Source organism: Melanotaenia boesemani, chromosome 8 (assembly GCF_017639745.1).
Source record: "Melanotaenia boesemani isolate fMelBoe1 chromosome 8, fMelBoe1.pri, whole genome shotgun sequence".
Classification (NCBI taxonomy): Eukaryota; Metazoa; Chordata; class Actinopteri; order Atheriniformes; family Melanotaeniidae; genus Melanotaenia; species Melanotaenia boesemani.
The window spans coordinates 12,544,830-12,565,436 of NC_055689.1; the positions used below are offsets into that span (position 1 = coordinate 12,544,830).

At 38.9% G+C, this 20,607-nt stretch overlaps 1 protein-coding gene across 3 annotated transcripts in view; it reads right to left on the reverse strand.

Moving 5' to 3' along the window:
- astn1 (astrotactin 1) overlaps positions 1–20,607 on the reverse strand; it is a 400,574-nt gene that overhangs the window by 308,013 nt on the left and 71,954 nt on the right. For all 3 annotated transcript variants that reach the window (XM_041992000.1, XM_041991999.1, XM_041992001.1), the window contains exons 2-5: positions 19,157–19,338; positions 4,511–4,761; positions 4,005–4,147; positions 11–160 (exon numbers count right to left, since the gene is read on the reverse strand). In XM_041992000.1, the coding sequence (XP_041847934.1) occupies positions 11–160; positions 4,005–4,147; positions 4,511–4,761; positions 19,157–19,338 (726 nt within the window). The remainder of the gene's footprint in view (positions 1–10; positions 161–4,004; positions 4,148–4,510; positions 4,762–19,156; positions 19,339–20,607) is intronic.

The window sequence follows — 20,607 nt, forward strand, 5'->3', positions numbered from 1 at the left end:
AGTGACTCACCACGGGTGTTGCTGGAGAGGCGTTTGCGTTGGCTGGTGGAGGTGTTGTGCGGAAGCAGGGTGTTCTGCTGGTGGTTGCTGTCAATAGGGCTGGTGGCGATGATGTTGTCCTTGTATTTGTTCATCAGGGCCAACTTGGTGTTGTCACTCACTGTGGACAAGTAGCTACAATTACAAACACACAAACTAGAAGCTTTGGCTTTAAAATACGATTAAACAACGAGGAAAGCTGGCATGAAATTAAACCTAATTAACAAAAAGTTGACATATAAGATTCAGAGCATGAAATTGTTATTTCTGCAAATATTCAGAGATAAAGTTACCAGAAAACAATGGAATCAACATCATAGAAACAGATTTCAACATTGTTTTAATAATGATGATGATGATGATGATGTCAGCTTGTCCTCTGGACTCCAGAATAGAGATACAATTACAGTGCCTAGCGACAGGGGACAAGGGCCCAGCAAGAAGAGACACAGATAAAAGGCCATGCTTTATAATTTTATTGATCAACAGATGTCACAATTGGATGTTAAACAGATAACCAGAGGATTAGTTGTGCCTGGAGGAGAAAACCCTTCAGCTAAATTACTGGTTTGAATATAGAGGTTTTGAGGCAACGTAGGAGAAATCACTGGATCTGAAGAACACTGCTGATCCACAAATCTGCCAATGAAGCCATTCATGATATGACCCACTTAGATCTAAATGCATCTTATCACCTAATGAAGCAACAACCCCTGAAATACAAGCTGTGTCCCAAATCAGGGTCATATACTTCGATGTGTGCAGACTACGTCGGCTGTGGAGTGTCTACGTAGTCTGCACACTTCGAAGCTCGCTTACCTAAGTGAAATGGGACAGCCTACCTAGCTGACGAGTATTTCCCATAGCAGCAACAAGTAAAGCATTTAAACCTCAGAAATTACTAAGTTTGAATATCATAAGACACTTTATTGAAGTGACACTGAATGAGTAATAATGTAAAAAAGAAAAAAAGAAAAAAAAAACTTATCTGAGACTCTGTTGTTCTCCAGCAGGTAAACTCTTCATTAACCCCTTAAAAATCCACAAATGTCTAATATTACAGAATTTTAATGTCACCATTTAACAAACATGTTTTGATTGTATTTGGTTTTGTCACATTTCCACTAAAATGAGGTTAAAAAAAAAAAAACAAAAAAACAAAAGTAATCTTTATTGAGTGAAATTGATACATATATGAAGATTAAATATCAGAAGAAACTGAAATCTTCCTTTCATATTAACCCCATTAGGTAAATGTGTTTATTTATTAAATAACAAACAATGTTGTGTATCTTTTGGGGACACAAAGTACTTCCTGAAATCTGGGTTAATTTAGCAAAAATACAAATTCCATTTTCCGAGTGACCTTAGAATTTATATCTATCAACATTCCAGTCATGACCAGCTGCCTGCATCGTATATTCCTCTGGTCTGTTGAATTATCCATCCTAAATGTATAATGCACAGGGTTACCCCGCTTCCATTAGCTCTGGAGTCGGGCTGTTTGCTTTTGTTAGGAACATCGTGTAAGAGCAGTGTGACCAGTACTGATCTCCCAGTTAATTTAAGTAGCTGTTCTGTTTAATTCAGAGAGTAGACCTGCATTAAAATTCCACTCTAAAGACTTGTCGAGGGTGTGTTATGTCCCACATCAGGGGCATGACTGGGCGCAACACAAAAGTACGCTGTGGCAGGTGTAAAAGCTTAAAACACTTTTTATTGACAAAAACATGAATACGGAATAAAACTTGGAACAAAAAGGTAAAGTGTTGGGGTTAGTGAAACTGCTGAAAAGAAATATAAAAGGTTTAACCTAAAACCATATACAACAACCACCGAGTGAAACGAAGGTGTGTCCATAACTCGGGGTGAAAACTAAACCAAAACAAAAGAGCAGCAGTTCCCATAAACTGAGCGACATCCGTGACAAAAAAAAGCCTAATCTAGCCCAACACAACATAAACCTAATACTTAACACAAAGGTAACAAAATAGCTGAACACAAACGAAAGCATAGCAATGCTTAAACCAATACTGAGCGTAGAACAAAAGGTAGGTCCAAACTAAACGGACTGTTCTACCGTCCCCCACGCGGAACACATGAGCAGGCAGGATTTGTTCTGCTGCACACACTCAAACAGTCCAACATCAAACAGACTACCAACTAGCACAGCAGACACCCAGTAAAGCATCGCAGCCATTTTCCAGCCAAACACAAAGAGAAGAGGCCACCTGTGCTAATTAGCCTCTCTCATCCAAGGTGAGGGGAAGCAGCCTGTGCAGCCCGCTTCTCCCTCCCAACTGCAGCGACTCTTTATTTCCTGGTTTGCACCAAGCTGCAGTATGACTGGCTGAGGGTTGAGCCAATCAGAAGGAAGGAGGTTGATGGGCATCCAATGCAGCCAGTCCGAAGACACATCAGGGCCCAGCATTTTCAGGTTGAACAAGCCCCAGCTGTCGGCAATGATCATCAATGAGCTCACGTCCCTAGGGGGACGTAACAGGGTGGTACACCATGCCAGCATCCATTGATTATGAAAAATAAATGATCTGAAAAAAAATCTGTGTTCTTGTCTTTTTAAGTGTGAAGAATAAATTCTTTGGAAAATATAAAATAACAATAAGTTTTGATTATCTGAAGCCAAACAATTGTTATGTTCTCCGAGTGACGAAAAGAACTTTTTCTCTTTGTTTCCTTCTTGGAAAGCCTTTCCAGATATCACAAGCTCTGCATTTACTTAAAACATAGCCTTTCACCTTAAAACTAATGTGACTGACAAGAGAGAACAAAATGCAAATATTTTCATTTACTTTAACACTGCAGTTGTTATTATAATTATACACCTCTGAGTCAGTGGCGAATGTAACCTTTAGGACATGCTGTCTTATTGCTTTGTTTTCTTCAAATTGTACAGCTATGAAGGAAGAATAATCATTCTCTTAATAAGACAAGTTAAAGCATCTGCAATATAACAATTTTATGATTTTTAATAAGGGGAAAAGCTCCATGAGTACAAGGAACATGTTCTACTCCAGCATAACAAGCACTGCTGTAGGCTATTACTCAAATGTGTGTTTATTTTAATTAAGATACACTATTTGAAAATAGTGCTATGTCTGAATATCTCAGATTACTAATGCAAATGGTTAAAATATGTCTCTATCTTGTAGTGGTGAAAAAATTAGAAATAAATCTGACATTTTCTTGAAAAAAGCAGAACAATGTCACTAAGGTTTTATTTCTATAGGAAACATTTGGAGGGAAACAAATGGAAAAGTTGCATTGAAAGGAAATCTATTGTTCATGTTTTGCAGATGAAATGCACACTAAACATACTGTGTTCTTTTCCTCCCAAGACTACTACTAAAGCACACATATGCTAATGTGTTGATTATGCTCCCGGGTAGGAAACACAATGCATGTGCAGCTAAACCGTGACTGTCAACTCTTTTGAGTTTCAAAGATGTAAAACATTGCACTTATTGTTGTTATTGTGCTTTTATCATAGCATCATATTTATTGGTCCCAACAAAACAAAGAATCCATGTCTTAAGACCACAAAAAAAGCCTGCAAAATAAAAATGAAATTGCTTTTTTAGGTTATTTTCCACCCCTTGGGGGGAGGAAATCTGGCAAACAAATTGCCAATGCTGCCAAAAGTCCATCTGAGGGCTGTGCCAGCAGGTAGTATAATGTGAATCAATTTGCGCCTCTTCTGCTGAAAACGGCTCTTTGAAATTCCTCATTAAGTGTGGGGAAAGAATTGTTGAAAGAGGCTAAAAGGTTAAGAAACTGCGTGTGCTTGACAGACTCCTTGCAACGCTTTCACTGCCAGTGAGCCCTTCCTCTTACATGTAGTCTTTCTGCTCCATGTTAATCTTAGAAAAAAGTATTTGGTGCAGTTTTGTACAATCCTTTTTTTTCATGTTCATTATCTGTTCTGGCTTTTTATGCAGTTCACTTACCTGGTGTAAGGTCCATGTTATTCTTGTCATTACAGCCCTGAAGGGAGTCCAGGGTACGGGTAACTTGGCTGGCGAATTCCTCCCCCCCATTCATGCACTCCCGCTGCAGGTGGTGACGCAGGTCCGTAATGTCATACTCATACCTGGGAATGAGTAAGAAGTCTATTTGCATTACATTATCTTGACTTCTTTAAATAAGAATAAATGTCACAAGTGGCTTTTCTGCTTGATGGAGAAGTAGATGGTTCCATGTGTGACAAAATGTATTGATAAGGTAAATTTTACAGGCTTAAGCCTTAAAACTCATTACAGACTAAAACAATAAAGCAAAGTAGGTGGGAAAAATCAGCAAGTCCTTTAAATTCTAAATAATTCTGAGATTTTGTTACACAAAATGTGGAATAACAAACTCCATGTGCTCATTCTTGATCAAAGTGATCACTGTCAGAATTATTATGTTTCAGATTACACTCAAATCCCCCTAATCCAGCCAATCCCGCTTGTACCCATCCAAAATCGGCGTCTCCCGGATGCTGAGGGTTCCGCTGGAGTTTGGCCCCTGACCCCGAGAGTTCCTTAAGCTTTCCCGGGCTTGGCCTCCCATCAGCACTGACGGGATGTAGTGGATCTCATTAGCCGCCTCAGCGCTGGCGCTCTTCTGGGGCTGGGGAATGCGGCGGCGTTTACACCAGCGCCTGCGGGTATACAGGATCAGGACGAGGCACAGGACGGACAGCAGAAGGGCGATCATCCCGCCCTGAGGGGAGGAAGGTGGCATTTGGAGCAGACAATGAAGACAGGGAGACAGAGAAGGAAGCAGGTGGAGAGAGAGCAGAGAGGGGCATGGTGGGTACAGTGTCAGAGAATCTTGCCAAGCAGAATATGGATCAAAGTCAAAATCGTGATGCCAAAAGCACGATTTGGAAAAAACAAAAAAAACAAAACTTGCCGCTAGAACTGGATGAATAACTTCTACAGTGTTTAAAAAGCTTCTAACACCAACCATTTCACCTTGAAATAAAGTTCTGAATATGACTTGTAATGATTTTTACTAACTACTAATAATACCACTGATTTCAGGGCCCTAACTACAGCAGTCTTTCTCAAATCACAGTTGGGGGATTAACACCAGCTATCCTGACACTGTAAGGACCGAACTTACTAAAATCCTCTGATCAACCCGTATGTTGGAGATGTAATTCAAAGCTGTGACTAAATGGAAGTCCACATGGTTTTGCTGGAATTTTTCCAGATGTCATACTGGCTGGGTGATAAGAATAGCACTTAAGGGTATTTCAAAATCCTCCAGCGTGCCACTGATCCATTGATGCCAAGGTTTAACCCTACAGTTGTGGAGAAGCTACCAACTACAGGATTTTTTCTGATGGTGGTTTTCAGTAGTTTTTAAGGGATTGGGTGGTTAAAATGACACACTAATTTAACAAAGGATGGTGATGATGGTGTGACAGTGTGTTTTGTTTCATTTATTTATTTTTTCTTGGGAGGAGGGAGGGAGGGGAACTGCTATTAGCCAAGTGCAATACCTCTCTAGTAACCTTGCATTGCTGCAAAGAGGAATGTGATCAGCACAGGTCCATTTTCCATCACAGCCATGAAATCTGACTAAAGTCAAAAGGGAAATCAGCTTGGCTCACATTTTATGGAAATACGGAAGTCCATTATGACTACCAATATCAGCTCTAACTGTACATGTACTCCAGGAAGGTCTGATACCAGATGACTGGGTCAGGCCACGTGAGCATTTCCATTCTGCTCTTTTTCTTTCTGATTTTAATGACTTGTGAGACTCCATGGGGTAAAGGGATACAGAAGCATCTACACCCGCACAGGGCTGGGAGATCATGCAGGATGGACAGATGAAGGGCGATGAGCCTGCCCTGAGGACAGGTTAGCAGGGAGGACAGAGACAGAATCAGAAAGAAACTGGAGAGAGAGAGCAACCCAGATACGGGAAGCGTCAAACAGAGAGCAGAAAAGGCCAGAGCCGAGTTGGAGAACCCTGCCAAGAAGCAGGATATGGATCAAAGTCAAGGCGAGTCAAAAGCATGCAGTCTGTGGAAACACAGGAAGGTGTGAAATCAACTGTCCGTTTGATACTCCCTCTGTGAATAAAGGCAAAGATACGTCCTGGAATCTTTTATTTACCTTATTCTTTAATACAATTCATTTGCATTTTTAAGGTTAGTTAAATTCAATTTAGAGTGGAGAAGTGAAAGATAAGACCACAGGTATGACTTTAGGGCCCAACATTACATGTTCGGCTTATGCAATTTACCTTTTCCACAAGCCTAATTTCATGCTAGCAGCTGAGTGCAATCAAATGAATGAAAATCAGATACATGTGGCAATTTGGAAAATGTCAAAAAGAGTTATGGAAATGTCAAGGTGACAGCACAGAGAGACAGGCAGCAGCAATTTACCACATGAGCTGGATTTATTTATAAAAGAGTAAGTGCTTTGCGTCCAATTTTTTTTTCTTATAAATGGATAAGTTCTCTATTTAGCTCTACATCGACATATACTGTAACATATTTCCTCTTCAACAATGTGATCAAAAGTTTGGATTCTCCACCTTTTTAATAAGAAATCTGAACAAATTAATTAAAAACACCAGTCAAATGTTTTCATGTAACCCTTTGCCTTTTTAAAAAAAAAGAATAAAATAATGGAAAACAAAATCTGTTAGCAATAGGCAGGGCGTCGGCAAATTCAAACAAGTAAAGTTATGGAAAGATAAGCAAAAATGAGGGAATGAAAACTGGGGTTTAATCAGTAATTTACATAAAACATCCTTATTCAAACATATCGGACTCTGAGGCTGAATAAAAATAGGTTACAGTTGCTCAGATTAATTCAAATTGGCAAAAGTTAAGTCCTATTTGCATATGTTGTTTGCTTAATCTGCACAGTCAAGGACATTAACAAATGACACGGTGATATGGGCCACTTATGCAGTAAATCTGCATGCACAGTGGACCGAAAGGAGACCTTTGGTTTTCACTGATTACATTTTTTCAGATTTTGAAAGTCACTGATGATACTCATTGAAAATCCAAGAAAACAGAGAACACACTTTAAATACAAATACACCAAGAGACTGATTTATTTATGAATCATGTCAAGTTATGCCGCAGGGGGATATGAAACTATCTGCCACTATAGCACACCTTTCACATGTTAAAAAAAAAAAAAACTTTCCAGCAGTTTTAAAAATAAAAACTTAATTACATATAAAGTTACTGGAAAAAGTTCATTCTGCTCCTAATCCACAGTTATGTGCAACTGGGGTTCCCTTTCTTTTAATTTCTTTTTTATTTCCATTTCTCTCTGCCAGTGAAATAGAGCACAATACATACGTTTAAGGCAGTTAGATTTTTATCAATCACGAACTACCTCTGTCCCAAATTCTTTCTGCTGCATGGCAATGAGGCCAAACATGCAGCTGAAGTCATCACGAGCTGTCCTCAGTGACAAGAAGAAGGATTCTTGCTCGCTATGATGGAACGATGCTACAGATGGAACATATTCCCCAATCCTGTTCCCAGCATCAAGGAGTAAGAGATTAAAAGAGGAGGGAGACAAACCCCTAGACACCTGATTGATTCTTTATTTCTTTTTTTTATGAAATTACTTACCATAAAGAACATATTGGCAGCATTATTTTTACACTATTTTATTACAACATAAAAAAAATGTCTTTTACATTATTTTAGAGCATGCTTACTGAAGTACACGTATGTTGTGAAATCTGAATATCTCTTAAACACAGGTGGGATGGATGTGTGAAGTTGTGTATTTTTTACAGTTACAGGAGTGATGGTAAGAATGGAGCAATAAGGTGTCAGAGCTGTGAAGATTTCCAGTGTCCACGGTGTTGATTGCATAACACTTTAACTTCTTTTTAACAAATGAAGATAAGTAACAGAAATTAGGAATCTCCACGTTTAAAAATGGAGCAAATCAATATTTGAAAAATATGTCTAAATTTACCATAAAGCACCAACGTTGTTTCATTCATTCCTCGGCAAGCTCGAATAAGATATCAAATGTCAAGTCCTTTGAAAGGTTCTCAATCACATCAACCTCTGTGACAAATGGAATTTAAACCCATCAACCCACATTAGTGCTCATGCACAGGGGACGGGGGTTAATACAGGCAATGTGGAAAAAAAAAAGTTAATGCCAGCATTACTTGGAATCAGAGCAGAGACTAAGTGGACTGTGTCCTCTTATATTGCCAATAAAACCAAGCCACACATCAAAGCATGCCAGCGCTCCAGCCCATAATCCACTTACTAACGGATGGGGATGATGTTATAATGGCACCAGCCCTCCTTATGACTTACACTCCTGTCATGAAAGTCCTGAATGAAGAAGAGAAGACATGGCCTTTCTCAGGATAACAGAGGAGACATAGAATTAGAGCTAAGCTATAAATCTGTCACTTAGTCTCTGGATGCAAAGCATTACGAATCAGGAAGGCTGAAAGATCTGGACAATCTAACAGCTAAAAGATAACAAAAGGAAGTATCTTGCTTTGGTTATAATAATCTTTATCTTTGCAGAAGTGCTCCTGATTGAATTTGATATCAGGTCACAGGAAAGTGACAGTGTTCAAACACTAAATCTATTTCATGCACTTGTTATCATGCTAACTTCTAAATCTTAGGTTGAAGTACAACATTTAACACCATCAATGAACTGGAACTGTGGGGGTTCTAAGCAGCAGATTTTATGACCTGGTGCAGGTTTTTGACATTGAACAAATGTGAAAGTCAAAACTCCATTTCACACACGTCATACAAGGGTTCCTCCACTGGAAATGAGAATTAATGAGAGAACTGGCCTACATCATTTGATTTAATTTGATGTATTTCATAAAAGCTAATAATGCATGTAGCCATGGTAGTTCTGCATGGTGATGGAATGTTAATGTGAATTTAATTATAGTTGTATAACTGTAAAGTTGTAAGGTTACTTTTGAAAAATCATATACATACATGCTGTATTTAAATCTGCAGCCACAGATCTGGTTGGCCGCCTCAAAAATAGAGGCATGGAGCAAAGCCCACTCAATGTCCCCTGTCTCAACTGGGACATGGTTGAAGCTCTGCTGGAGATGGGAGTTGAAACTCTTTCTGACAGGGAACTCCGCCAGACCTTCCCAGCAGACCCTTACAACACGCTTGGGTCTTCCAGGCCTGACTGGCATCCTCCCCCACCATCTAAGCCAACTCACCACCAGGTGATGTTCAGTTGACAGCTCCGCCCCTCTCTTCAGCCAAGTGTCCAAGACATGCAGCCACAAGCCCGATGATATAACTACAAAGTCGATCAACGAACTGCGGCCCGTCCTGGTGCAAAGTGCACATATGAACACTCTCATGCCTGAACATGGTGTTCGTTATGGACAATCCATGAAGTCCAATAACGAAACACCACTTGAATTCAGATCAGGAGGAACGTTCCTCCCAATCACACCCCTCCAGGTCTTGCTGTCATTCCCCACGTGGGCATTGAAGTCCCCCAGCAGAAGGAAGGTGTCCTTGGAAGGAGTGCTCTCCAACACACCTTCCAAGAACTCCAAAAAGTATGGGTACGCTGAACTTCTGTTCGGTGCATAAGCACAAACAGTCAGGACCCGTCCCCCAAACCTGAAGGCAAAAGGAGGCTACCCTCTCGCCAACCGGGATAAATCCCAACGTACAGGCGCCAAGTCTGGGAGCTTATATAACTTATATAACTTATTTTATAACTTATATATATATATATAACATGGGCCCTCCCACCCATGGGCTCACCCCCTGCAGGAGGGGCCATAGGGGTCTGGTGCAGTGTGAGCTGGGTGGTGGCCGAAGGCGGGGACCTGGTGGGCTGATCCTTGGCTGCAGATGTTAGCTCTAGGGATGAGGAACGTCACCTCCCTGACAGGGAAGGAGCCTGAGCTGGTGTGCGAGGTTGAGTGTTTCCGGCTAGATATAGTTGGACTCACCTCGATGCACAGCTTGGGCTTTGCAACCACTGTCCTCGAGAAGGGCTACGGTTGCTCCTGGTAAGACGAGCCAAGCAGGTGTGGGAACACTAGCTCCCTGACTTGGCGCCTGTACGTTGGGGAGGAACGTTCCTCCAGATCACACAAAGTTGTATAAAATTTCATTTAATTTCATGTCATGATAACTTAATTTAGCTTTAAGTGTTGTGTGATTTAAGCTACAACCTTGTGGTCTCAAGTGACATGTTTCTATACTGAAGACTAGTTCATACATAAATACATACAAGCCCTTTTTGTATTTCAAAGTAGAAGCTATTTAGCAAATGCTAGCATTCTGTGAAGCTAAGCTAAGATTGTGAATTGTAGATTTAATATTAAGTACAGAACTAGTGTTCTGAAGCGAGGACTAGTTTTAATTAATGGACTGTTAATAAATTGTCTAATATCAGACCTAAAACAATTCATTGCAATTAGAGCAGTTTGTGTCGAGGAGAATTCAACAGATTAATGGAAGTGTGGTGTGTGTACTGGTTGGATCTGTGGTGACTGGAAAGGGACAAATCTGTTCTTCTGATACTACCTCGTCAGTGACCAAAGCTTGACACTAGGTTTATTCATTGTGGTCTTCTAATGTTCACAAAAGTATAATCTTGGTTTAATCTTGTCTAATTAATCTAACACATACAACTCTAGTTCTGCATAATGTAAAGAAATAAAGTCATTTTTTCAAAGTGTGGCTGCCAGCCAATGCCTCCAGTACAGAAGGGTAACTGACGCAGCAACAGTGACAGCATTCATATGCACAGAGAGACCCAGCTATTGACCATACTGACATTAAGGTCAGTTTGGGGTTAAATTCCCACTGTGCCCCAGTGTCACAATGAGATTGAGTACTTGTGCTGTTATGAATAAACTAGTTACAGCCAGGTTATTGCAATTTCGGACCAACAATTGGTGGCAAAACTGTAAAACGTAAAGAAAGAGTAGCTTACGCTTATTTCTCTTACAGAAGCTTCTTTAGCTTCACTGTAGGATTTATGCTACTACAAAACATCCACATTTACCACAACATTAGATGATTTAGCACTATTAAAAACAATAAATAGACAAGTTCTTGTTCAGTATGAGTTTACTCTTTTATGTAGTTTATTTGAAAAATATTTGCAAAGCCATTACAAGCACTTTGATAAAAACCCCATGATTTGTATACATATGCCTCTTTTTCTGCATAAATATTAATTAAAAGAAAAACCTTCCTCTCCTGTTGTACTTCTTCCTTCATACTTCTTTTGTTAAACTTTCTGAATATAATGCATCTGCATATGTTATATTCCAAAGGAAAAAAAAATCTTTTTGCAAATGTGTGCGTACATATTTTGTTCTGGATCTGTCTTGGCTCAAAAGTTTAACTGCTTCAAACATCCCAAAGTTTCATCAGCACAAATCCAAAACTCATTTTTGCACTCGTTCATGAGTGACTAATTCATTTGGTAGAGGCGAATGAGAGCTAGAATTTCACAGTGTTTCAGCAAATACTCTGAAAATTAGAAGTTTATGGTAGAATGTCAGAAAAATAATAGTGTAGGTGTTCAGCATAATACCTCTATGAAATTCGCTTACCATTAGCGTGGGGAACCGTGACGATTGCTGGGTTCAGATAAGACAGAATGTCTTGTTCCACGGAAAGGAAAAGCATCCAAATTCAGGTAGTAAAAATACTCGTAATGCATTTTTTTCACTGACTTGAAAAGAACTTGTTTCACACATATTTAGACACTTTGATCAGTCCTAGCGTTTCTCACCATGTTTTTACATTAGTGTGAGCAGTCTCTTACTTAAATTTGTGTAATGTTTACAATTATACCACTGACTGACGTGCTGGTTTGTCTTATTTGAAGAGTCACTGTATGCCTCATTTAACCTGATGAAGCCAAATATTATCAAACAAACATGAGAGCAGTTCCAATTAAAACTTATTATTATTGTTTCTTTATCTGTTCTGACTCAGAAATCTCTGAATTCAGTTTTTATTTTCTGTCCTGGCGTGTCTGTTCAGGAAATTAAATTGGATCTAAAAAGCTCACAGTAATCTTTTTTTTCTACTGTAAAGCAAGCATGGCATCCTTTACATTTGCAAAGGAACAATAAACCAGCCAAGCAGCATGTAACATTTCAGCTTCCATGCAGGTCTGCTTTATTATAAGCATGTTTTCTGCTTTATGAGACATTCATCCTGGCTGAAATATCCTCAGAGTGAGGAAATTATTGGATTCTTGACATCAAAACAAGTCAGACTAACTTCTGTGCTCACTGAGATGCAGCTTTAAGACACAGAAACTACAAAAGTAATGTACACCATAGACTATCCAGTTAGTTTCATTGTGTTTAATTCTTGCTGTGCTCCTGTAAGTAGTAAAGAAATAAAATATATATGTGCTCCGACAACACTGGGTTGAGTTAACTTGAACAATTTGAAATTAAAGCCACTGAATAAAAGAGAATTAAGCTCACATTCACTGTATAGTTATAGTTCATCCCCCACAGTACTGTTCAAGCATGCATGTTGGCAGCCGGCATTTCCAGTTGAAGTAGTTCAGTAACAACTTTAAAATTTGTTAACTGTTTTCATCAATCACTAAAGAAACTGAAATTACTGATTACAAGAAGCTTTGATAAAACACTAATTAATTCACTGTTAATATACCAGCTTGTGCAGCTGTGAGGAGGAATAGCCTTTTTTTTTATTAAACAGAAATTGTAAAATTTTTTGTACTTGCTGTTGGGAAAGCAAACACATGTCTGCATCAGAGATTCAGCAGCCTTACAGACAGGCCAAGCGTTTGGATTGTCTGCTGTCTTCATGGCCCATAGGGAAGCTATGGATTGGGCTGTTTCACTCGGCAGGCTTTTCAAAAACACACCATGCTGTGATGCTTGGAGAGCGTTCTCTGGAGGCTGGAGATTCAGCAGAGCCGAATGCTTTACAAGTGGCCAGGGCCGCATAGATTTAAGGTTTATACGATCAATGTTATCAGACCAGGTTTAAGGAGGGTCACCGTGTCGATATCCTGTGCTGAGCATTGTCACAATGACCATTCACTCCCACAAACTGATGGGGGATATAGGTGTGTGTGTGTGTGTTTCAAAAAGCTGATATATTATTGTGTTGTGAAATGATTTGTGGCTGAACATAAAGTGCTAACACTGTGATTGCTTCATATTATTGTGAAGAATGGCAGAGACTTTCCCATTTTTTGTAGCTCTTAGCAGTAACGCATGAAATGGGGACACAACAAAGGTGAATTCAGCTTGGAATTTCCACTTAGGTTCAAATTACATTAAACATTTGTTAAGGCTGAATAAATTCTGTTGCATCCAGAACAAAAAAATGCCAACATAAAGGAAGTGTTTTGGATGTGTAAAACCCATACAAAAAAAAGAGAAGGTTTAAAACAGGATTTTAAATGCAAGATTATATCATTATTACCAGCCTTACATATTTGTATACCCTTAGAAGAGGTGGAAAAATTGCTGCTACAAAATAAATAGGTATTATTGATGTTAGAGCATGTAGGAGAGGTATTAATTTTCAAAACACAATCAAGTGAAATGAGAGGCCAAGAGGAAGCATGTCATGACATTATATACCCTGTTCATTCCTGTTCTTTTATTTAAATTATTTCCCTATACCCTTTCTGACTTTGATTTCTTCCTTCGTCTGTCACCCCAGCTTTATCAGGATTTATGCTGGAGAAACAACATCCTCCTCCTGTTAGACAGACAAGAGAGTTTTCATTTAAATCCTTTGGTCTTTATATATGCACTTAGGAAAATTTACGTTCAAACAAAAGATGATTATCTTTCAAAATATTGACATCAGATATTTCATAAATGCCACAATATCTGATTTTCTCAGTCTACCTAAGGACTCATTTCCAATGAATACATATGTGCATACATACAGAGTCTTCGGTCCTCTGCGTTCATTTCATGTGTAACTATCTGTCCATTTTCAGAGAGCTTGAAGAATCCTGGCCAAACAGAGCAAACAGTGCAGTACAATGTCGAGCACGTACAACCAGCAAAAGGATCAAAGAAAAGGAAGATGATGAAGCAGCTGCATTATATTGAATGGCTGCATACACCATCAACTGCACGGCCTCTTTTTGTCTCTTTCATGAATTCCTCCACTATGTTTGATATATTGCTACTGAAACTTGCGTCAGAACTCAGAAATGAACTCTGAACTCTACATCGCCCTTTAGTTATTGTATTCTCTGGGCAAGGCAAGGCAATTTTATTTGTATAGCACATTTCATGTACAAGACCATTTAAAGTGCTTTATATAAAACATTAAAAGCATTGCAGCAGGGTGCAGAAGAAGCATTAAAAAGTATGTAAAATAATACAAAGAGAAAGTATATCATATTAAGACATTGCAAAAATCATAATAAAATCATATAAAATAAGAAATTTTAATTCAAACCATTGAAAGCAAACAACAGTCTTGATAAGTTTAAAGATATCATGCAGATTTCATGCACAGACGCATGAGAAAAGAAATGTTTTGAACCAGGATTTAAAAGTGTCTACTTTTAGTGAAATTTTAATCTCCACAGGCAGTAGAGACTAAATGCTGCTTCTCTATGTTTAGTCTCAGCTGTAGTCGGTACTATCTGACCTGAGTTCTTGGAGCTAAGAGCTCTACTAGGTTTATATTCTATAATAATATTGTCTAACAACCGTGCAAGCGTAAAGGGTGCATGGTGTGTGTGGGCAATGACGTTATGACTCAAATGCCGACTATACTAAAGGTTTAGCACGTGCATCCTCATTTGTTTTTTTACATCAGTGATCAGAGAAGATTCCTGTAGAGGCTGTAAATAATTCCATTAGAAATGTTTTCTACTTTGGTACAGATCTCAGGCTGAACAGCTTCTCTTACAGAATGCATACTGTATACTACATGTGTAAATTACAACAGGATTTAGTGACGTTAAGACTTCTAAAATGGGGCTGTTAGAAAAATGCTGGTGCTATAACACAAGTCATAAAAACTGTAATGTTTTGGCATCATAGTTTGTATTTCAGCCAACACAAAGCAGACTGGAAGAAAAGTGCGACCTAGCAGTTATTAACATAAGGCGCCCCACAGCTCTGACAGACTAGGCTGCTCTTCACATTTTGGGTTGAGTGGGCACAGTGTGGGATTTTATTTATTTATTTATTCCCCACACCACTGAACCACAGTAAACTTAAATCTCAAAAGCTTTGCCACAGTTGAGGGCAAATCTACCCATATAGTCCTAAAATTACACCCTGCAGCAAAGTAAGCAACATCAGCAACCACGAAGGCTTAAATAATTTTTCTTTTTATTAAAACTTATTTTATTACACAGTAATGTATTCATTTTTTTATGTTTCTTTGGCTGCATTTGTACTATTTGGTTTGCCGTTCACTAAAATGCTTGTACACACTTGAAATTTGTCTTTTTATTGCCTCTGAAAAACAATAGAGCTAAAATAGACTCACAGGAGAAAAACATTGAATCTCACCCTAAGCATGAAAATATTAGGCAATCATATAATGTAATTGACTCTGTTTGGTTTGGATGCCTCCATACTCCGTGTGCTGATTGGATTGATCCAGTGAGGCCCTGTAGCAAAACAGCAACTAATTAAAATTTGGAAATTAAAAAGGGAGAAATGTGCACAGCAATAACACACTAGAGCTCTCTATAGATAAACCAATCATGCCACAGTGAAAATATGATGCTGTCTAAATAAATCTATATGTCTATAGTGGTTTTATTTCTTCATTCAGCAAGAGTTAAGGGGTTTATTTTGCAGCTGTCTGCCACTTGGGGTTCAAGCAGGAGTTGAATGTGTGTTTGAACTGCCAGTGTTTCACCTGGTGTAGGTACAGACAAACACAAGGTTAGTCATCTATTATGGATGACCAGCTGCAGCCAGTGGAGGACACCATGGTCACCTTGTTTATGTGACTACAAGCGGAAAAGCTTTGAACCCTGCGTGAGGAAGCATCACAGAATTTCAAAAACACACAGAAAATAACCTCTGCACATTTATTCATTCATTCAAATGTGTAACTTGAAAAATAAACTAAATGATCAGGCTCAAGTAACAGATAAAAAAAAAAGCTTCTTTAGCCTTGGATCTCAACTTTAATGCAGTCCATTGAACCTGATTCCCCTTTAGGAGCAAGCCAATGACAAGTTTGGCTTGTCTGCAAGCCTTAAAACGCCAGAGTCTTTACTCGTCCATTAGGCATAAATAGTCTCCCGGTGACCATGATGGCCAGGAAATCAACTGTAGCAGATTAGATGTTCCTGGCTGAGTTGACCTGGCTCAGTAGTGCAGAACAGGGAATAGCTCAAGTCCATATCATGTCTTTGATTAAAGAAAAAAAAGAAAGAGAGGAAAAGAAAGAAAGAAAAAATGATTGCAAAACAAATCCTCTAGAAATGTTGAAAAGGAATGCAGGATGTTAAGGATGGAGGAAGCATTTCCTTTCAACATGGAAAAGACTAGGGGCATCTGGCATTCTCTCTACAGCTCATCAAAATGTCATATAGCAGTTCCTAGTTTGATTCATAAACAGTGAAATAATCAATAATTAGTTTGATAATTATTTTTATATATAAAGTAAATTATTGCAGTTTTTTTAAGCACATACATCAAACATCATGGGATCCGATTACTAATTCTGCTATTTATTTTGTTTGCCAACTCCCCAAGTTGAATATGCAACAGTTTCAGACTAATGGTCAGGCTAACCAGGTTTCTTTTTTTTCTGTGCCAGTTTTAAAAGCACATGTGCAACAAACGAAAGAGCAGATGAAGCATCCCCACCAGGCACTTGATGACTAACAGTGAGTCATGGACTGAAATCAGTAAAAATATGTACTGCTGCTTCGGGTCTATTGTCAGGTTGGGGTTGCAAATTTAGTGGCATCAACTGGATTAATTTAGTCTTTAAAGAACCACTAGAGGGGCTGCAACTGAATCTGGTGACCATGCAGATGTGGCTACATCACAAAATCAGATTTTTTAAAACAGAAAAAAATGTAATTGTTGGTCCAAAAGAACTTGCAGTAGCCCAGACTATAACTTGTGTCTAAAGAACAGTAACTGAAGAATAATCTTGCACAAATGTGATAATAAAAACTTGCACAAACACCTAAAAAAAAGGATGCCATGTGGATGGATAGTGCTATCAGCTTTAAGTGTCTGCTCTCAAAGATTATACTATTTACGTAACTGAAAGACAATTTATTGCACAACAATCCAACAATGATTTATACCAGCTGGCTCAGATATGCACCTAGAAAATTAGATCATATTTAGCGAATGCTAACAAATGCAAAAACAACAACTAAACTGGAAAATGCAATTATTGATGTGTGATTATATCAAAAATGCATCCTGAGAATTTACTGAGGTCAGATGCAGTTTAGATTCTTGCAGTTGTAGTTTGCTGTGTTTTCCTCTCACACTTTCCATTAATAATCTTTGCTTACAGCTATTATTCTTTAGGCTCCACTGACATACAATCGGAAAAGGTCCCATGACATCGGTGTGTTTGAGCTACAGTAAACAAGCCCATAAAAACAGCCTTCACAGGACCTTTTTCCGTGTCCACCAGGAGCTGAACAAGTGACACGGCTTTGGATTTATAGGTCGGGGGCTCCAGCCGGGTGGCAAGCTGCAGTGGGGCCTGGGCAGCCCATTGGCTACACAGCTTCCATCTGTCGTTACGGTCTGCTCATATTTGAATGCTAATCCTTCTCTCTCCACACCTTCATGAAAGCACCTTTGTGGCAGCACTCCCGCCGCATTGCTTTCACAATGAGGAATTAACAGATCAGGAATCACAAAGACATAGACCTGAAGCTGATGGGATGTAAAATGCAGATGGCACAGGGGGTGAAAATGAGAGATTAGTGTAAAATGTAAGAAGAAACAGAGCCTTAGCCTTTGTCATCTTATTTCCAAGCAAGAATGTTGCCACCTTTCAAACTTATGCACCCAGTAGATCAACGTGATGTTTCCTAATGCATGCAAAACATGTAAAGGACAAAAAAAAAGGCCATTATTTATCACCATATCGTGGTCTGAAAGTACAGAATTGCATCTCCCTCCCTCCGTTCAGCAGATGTAGCTGCTGGCCAGAGTTTTCTCTGGCTGACTAATCATTTGTGTATACAGCTATAATATGCTTTCAATATCTGAAAATACATATCATCCATCAAAGCATGATTGTAATGTCTCTGGGCTGAAAAAGGGCACTGGGAGTAGGTGTGGCATATCTAAGATCTAATAAATATACATTTCCTCGGGCAAGAGGAGGAAGCTGAGAGTTCTGAGGATTCATTTCCTACTTGGCCGACATTGGAGATAAGGTTTGATACAGTGCACGCATGCAAAAATCTACATCCTGCACTTGGTATGTGGAACTTTGTAAATGTATGTCCTCCTGCTATGATCTAACATCTCTCTGATATAGAAAGGGTAAAAGTATACAGCTGTTTTTGAAACTAGAAAAAACACGCTCTTTAAGTGCAGGAGTCTGTTTAGCTCCCTGCGTCTTTACAGTTAAAGCACATCATATTTTCTGACAAGTGTGTGTTGTAGCAAACAGCAGAACAACAGGCTACAGTGAAAGGCAAATGCTTTATATGTGTTCAGTATGAATGAACCTGGTAGAGTGACAAAGGTAAATAATAAAAAAAAGGAAAGTTTAGACAGACTTCATGTAAACTAGGACAAAAAAGAATTGCTAAAGCAGAGTGAACTATTATATAGAGATGTTTTGTAACATATTTACCTTCAAACACGCCATTGTACCCTTACAGAGCTCTGCTAGATCTACAGCTCCCTAAAACCTTTAGTAAGAATACAAAAAACAAATCTCTGCAGTCAGCAGTTTTGCTTGGAAAACATCAGAAAACAAAAGCAAGGATCTTATCTCAAAGATGATATCTCTAGGGACGTGTCAGCCTCAAGAAAAATAACTAAGATAGCTTAAGATATTTGAACTCCTACACTTCTTAATGAATAGAACATTGTAGCCTATCAAAAAGTCCTATAACAATATGTAAAAAAGAAAAACATTTACCATCACAGAGATGTGTAGGATGCGAAGCTCTTCCTTCGTAGAATCGTTGGCTGGGTCCTCTGTCGGGTCTGGGAGGCTCAAGCTGCCGTCCTGGTGGTGGATATGGAAAAGTAGAGTGCCATTCTCCAGCCACTGCTGCCGCCAGCGCACCAGAGGGATATCCTCCGAGTTCCCAGAGATCTCTGCCAAACAGAAAAGGAGTAGGGCACCAAATGAGAACCTTCCTGGTGTTCCAAACAGTCCAGGATTACTAGATGAAACTGCCAATTTCTTGAGAGAAACCCACTAAAATATGAGCAATTTACCAGGAAAAAAAAGAGGAGCCCAGTGTTGTGAGCTTCAGTTCGGTAACTGATCTAAAAGACAACAGACTGTTGGAGGCTTAGCAGTGAAATGACATTTAAAAACTGGTTATTATTATTATTTGTTTCATGCTACCCTTCCAGTTGCAAAAATTGTAAATGAATAACGTTTTACTTGCTTTTCAGATCATTACAAGCAAAGAGGGGGATAACAGTACAAGCAGATGGCTAAAACTCAAATCATCCTGGACACCCATCAAAGAAAAGTTATAACCAGTTTATCATCATCTATTGTATGAATTCAAGCCCAACAGCATAGTCCAATGACTACTGACATGAAATGGCATAACAGACACCATTTTCTACCTCACTGTCCAAGTGTTTTCATCATATTTATCGACTGAATCCACTGTCTCAGCTGCCATCATTTATATCCATGATGGGAGAAACCAAAATAAATAAATTAAAAAATCACAACAAAATGGTAAAACCCAAGAGATAATGATGAGTAAACAGTGATTTTATTGAAGCGGCGGAGCGTGAGAAACATTGTGCTCCGTGTCATACCTCAGTTCCCCAGACAATACATTCCTCTCCAAGCCCGTTTGAAATATTAGCGATGTACGCCAAAAACACACACACAGAGTGCAGAAATGGAAAACATTATGAATGCATGACCGAGCTTTATGGGTCTTTTTCTGTTCTGTAAATACGAGGAATGGCAAAGAGGCATAGGGCTCGTGAATCATGAGAAGTACTGGTGAAGACATGAATCGAAGGAGAGATGATGAAAAGTACAGACTGGATTCTGTCTCTGACTCTGCTGCTACTCCTCTATCGGAGGCTCCTGGAAAAGAATATAGTATATGCTTTAGACAAGATCTGTGATATCTTCTGAGTAAATGTTTGGTGATTTTCATGTCAGAAAAACAGTTTGATTAAAGCCAGAATAAATTTGCCAAACAAGGGGAAAGTATTTAATTTGGAGGGTATGTATAATTGTATACAGCATAACTACATCCTTAATTTCAGTCCAAAGTGTTTAACTTCACACTTATTATGCTGTGGAATACACAGTATAACATTTCCAGCTATATTCCGTTCACAGTAGATTAAATCCAAACCAAATCAGGGCTTTATAAAGAAGTG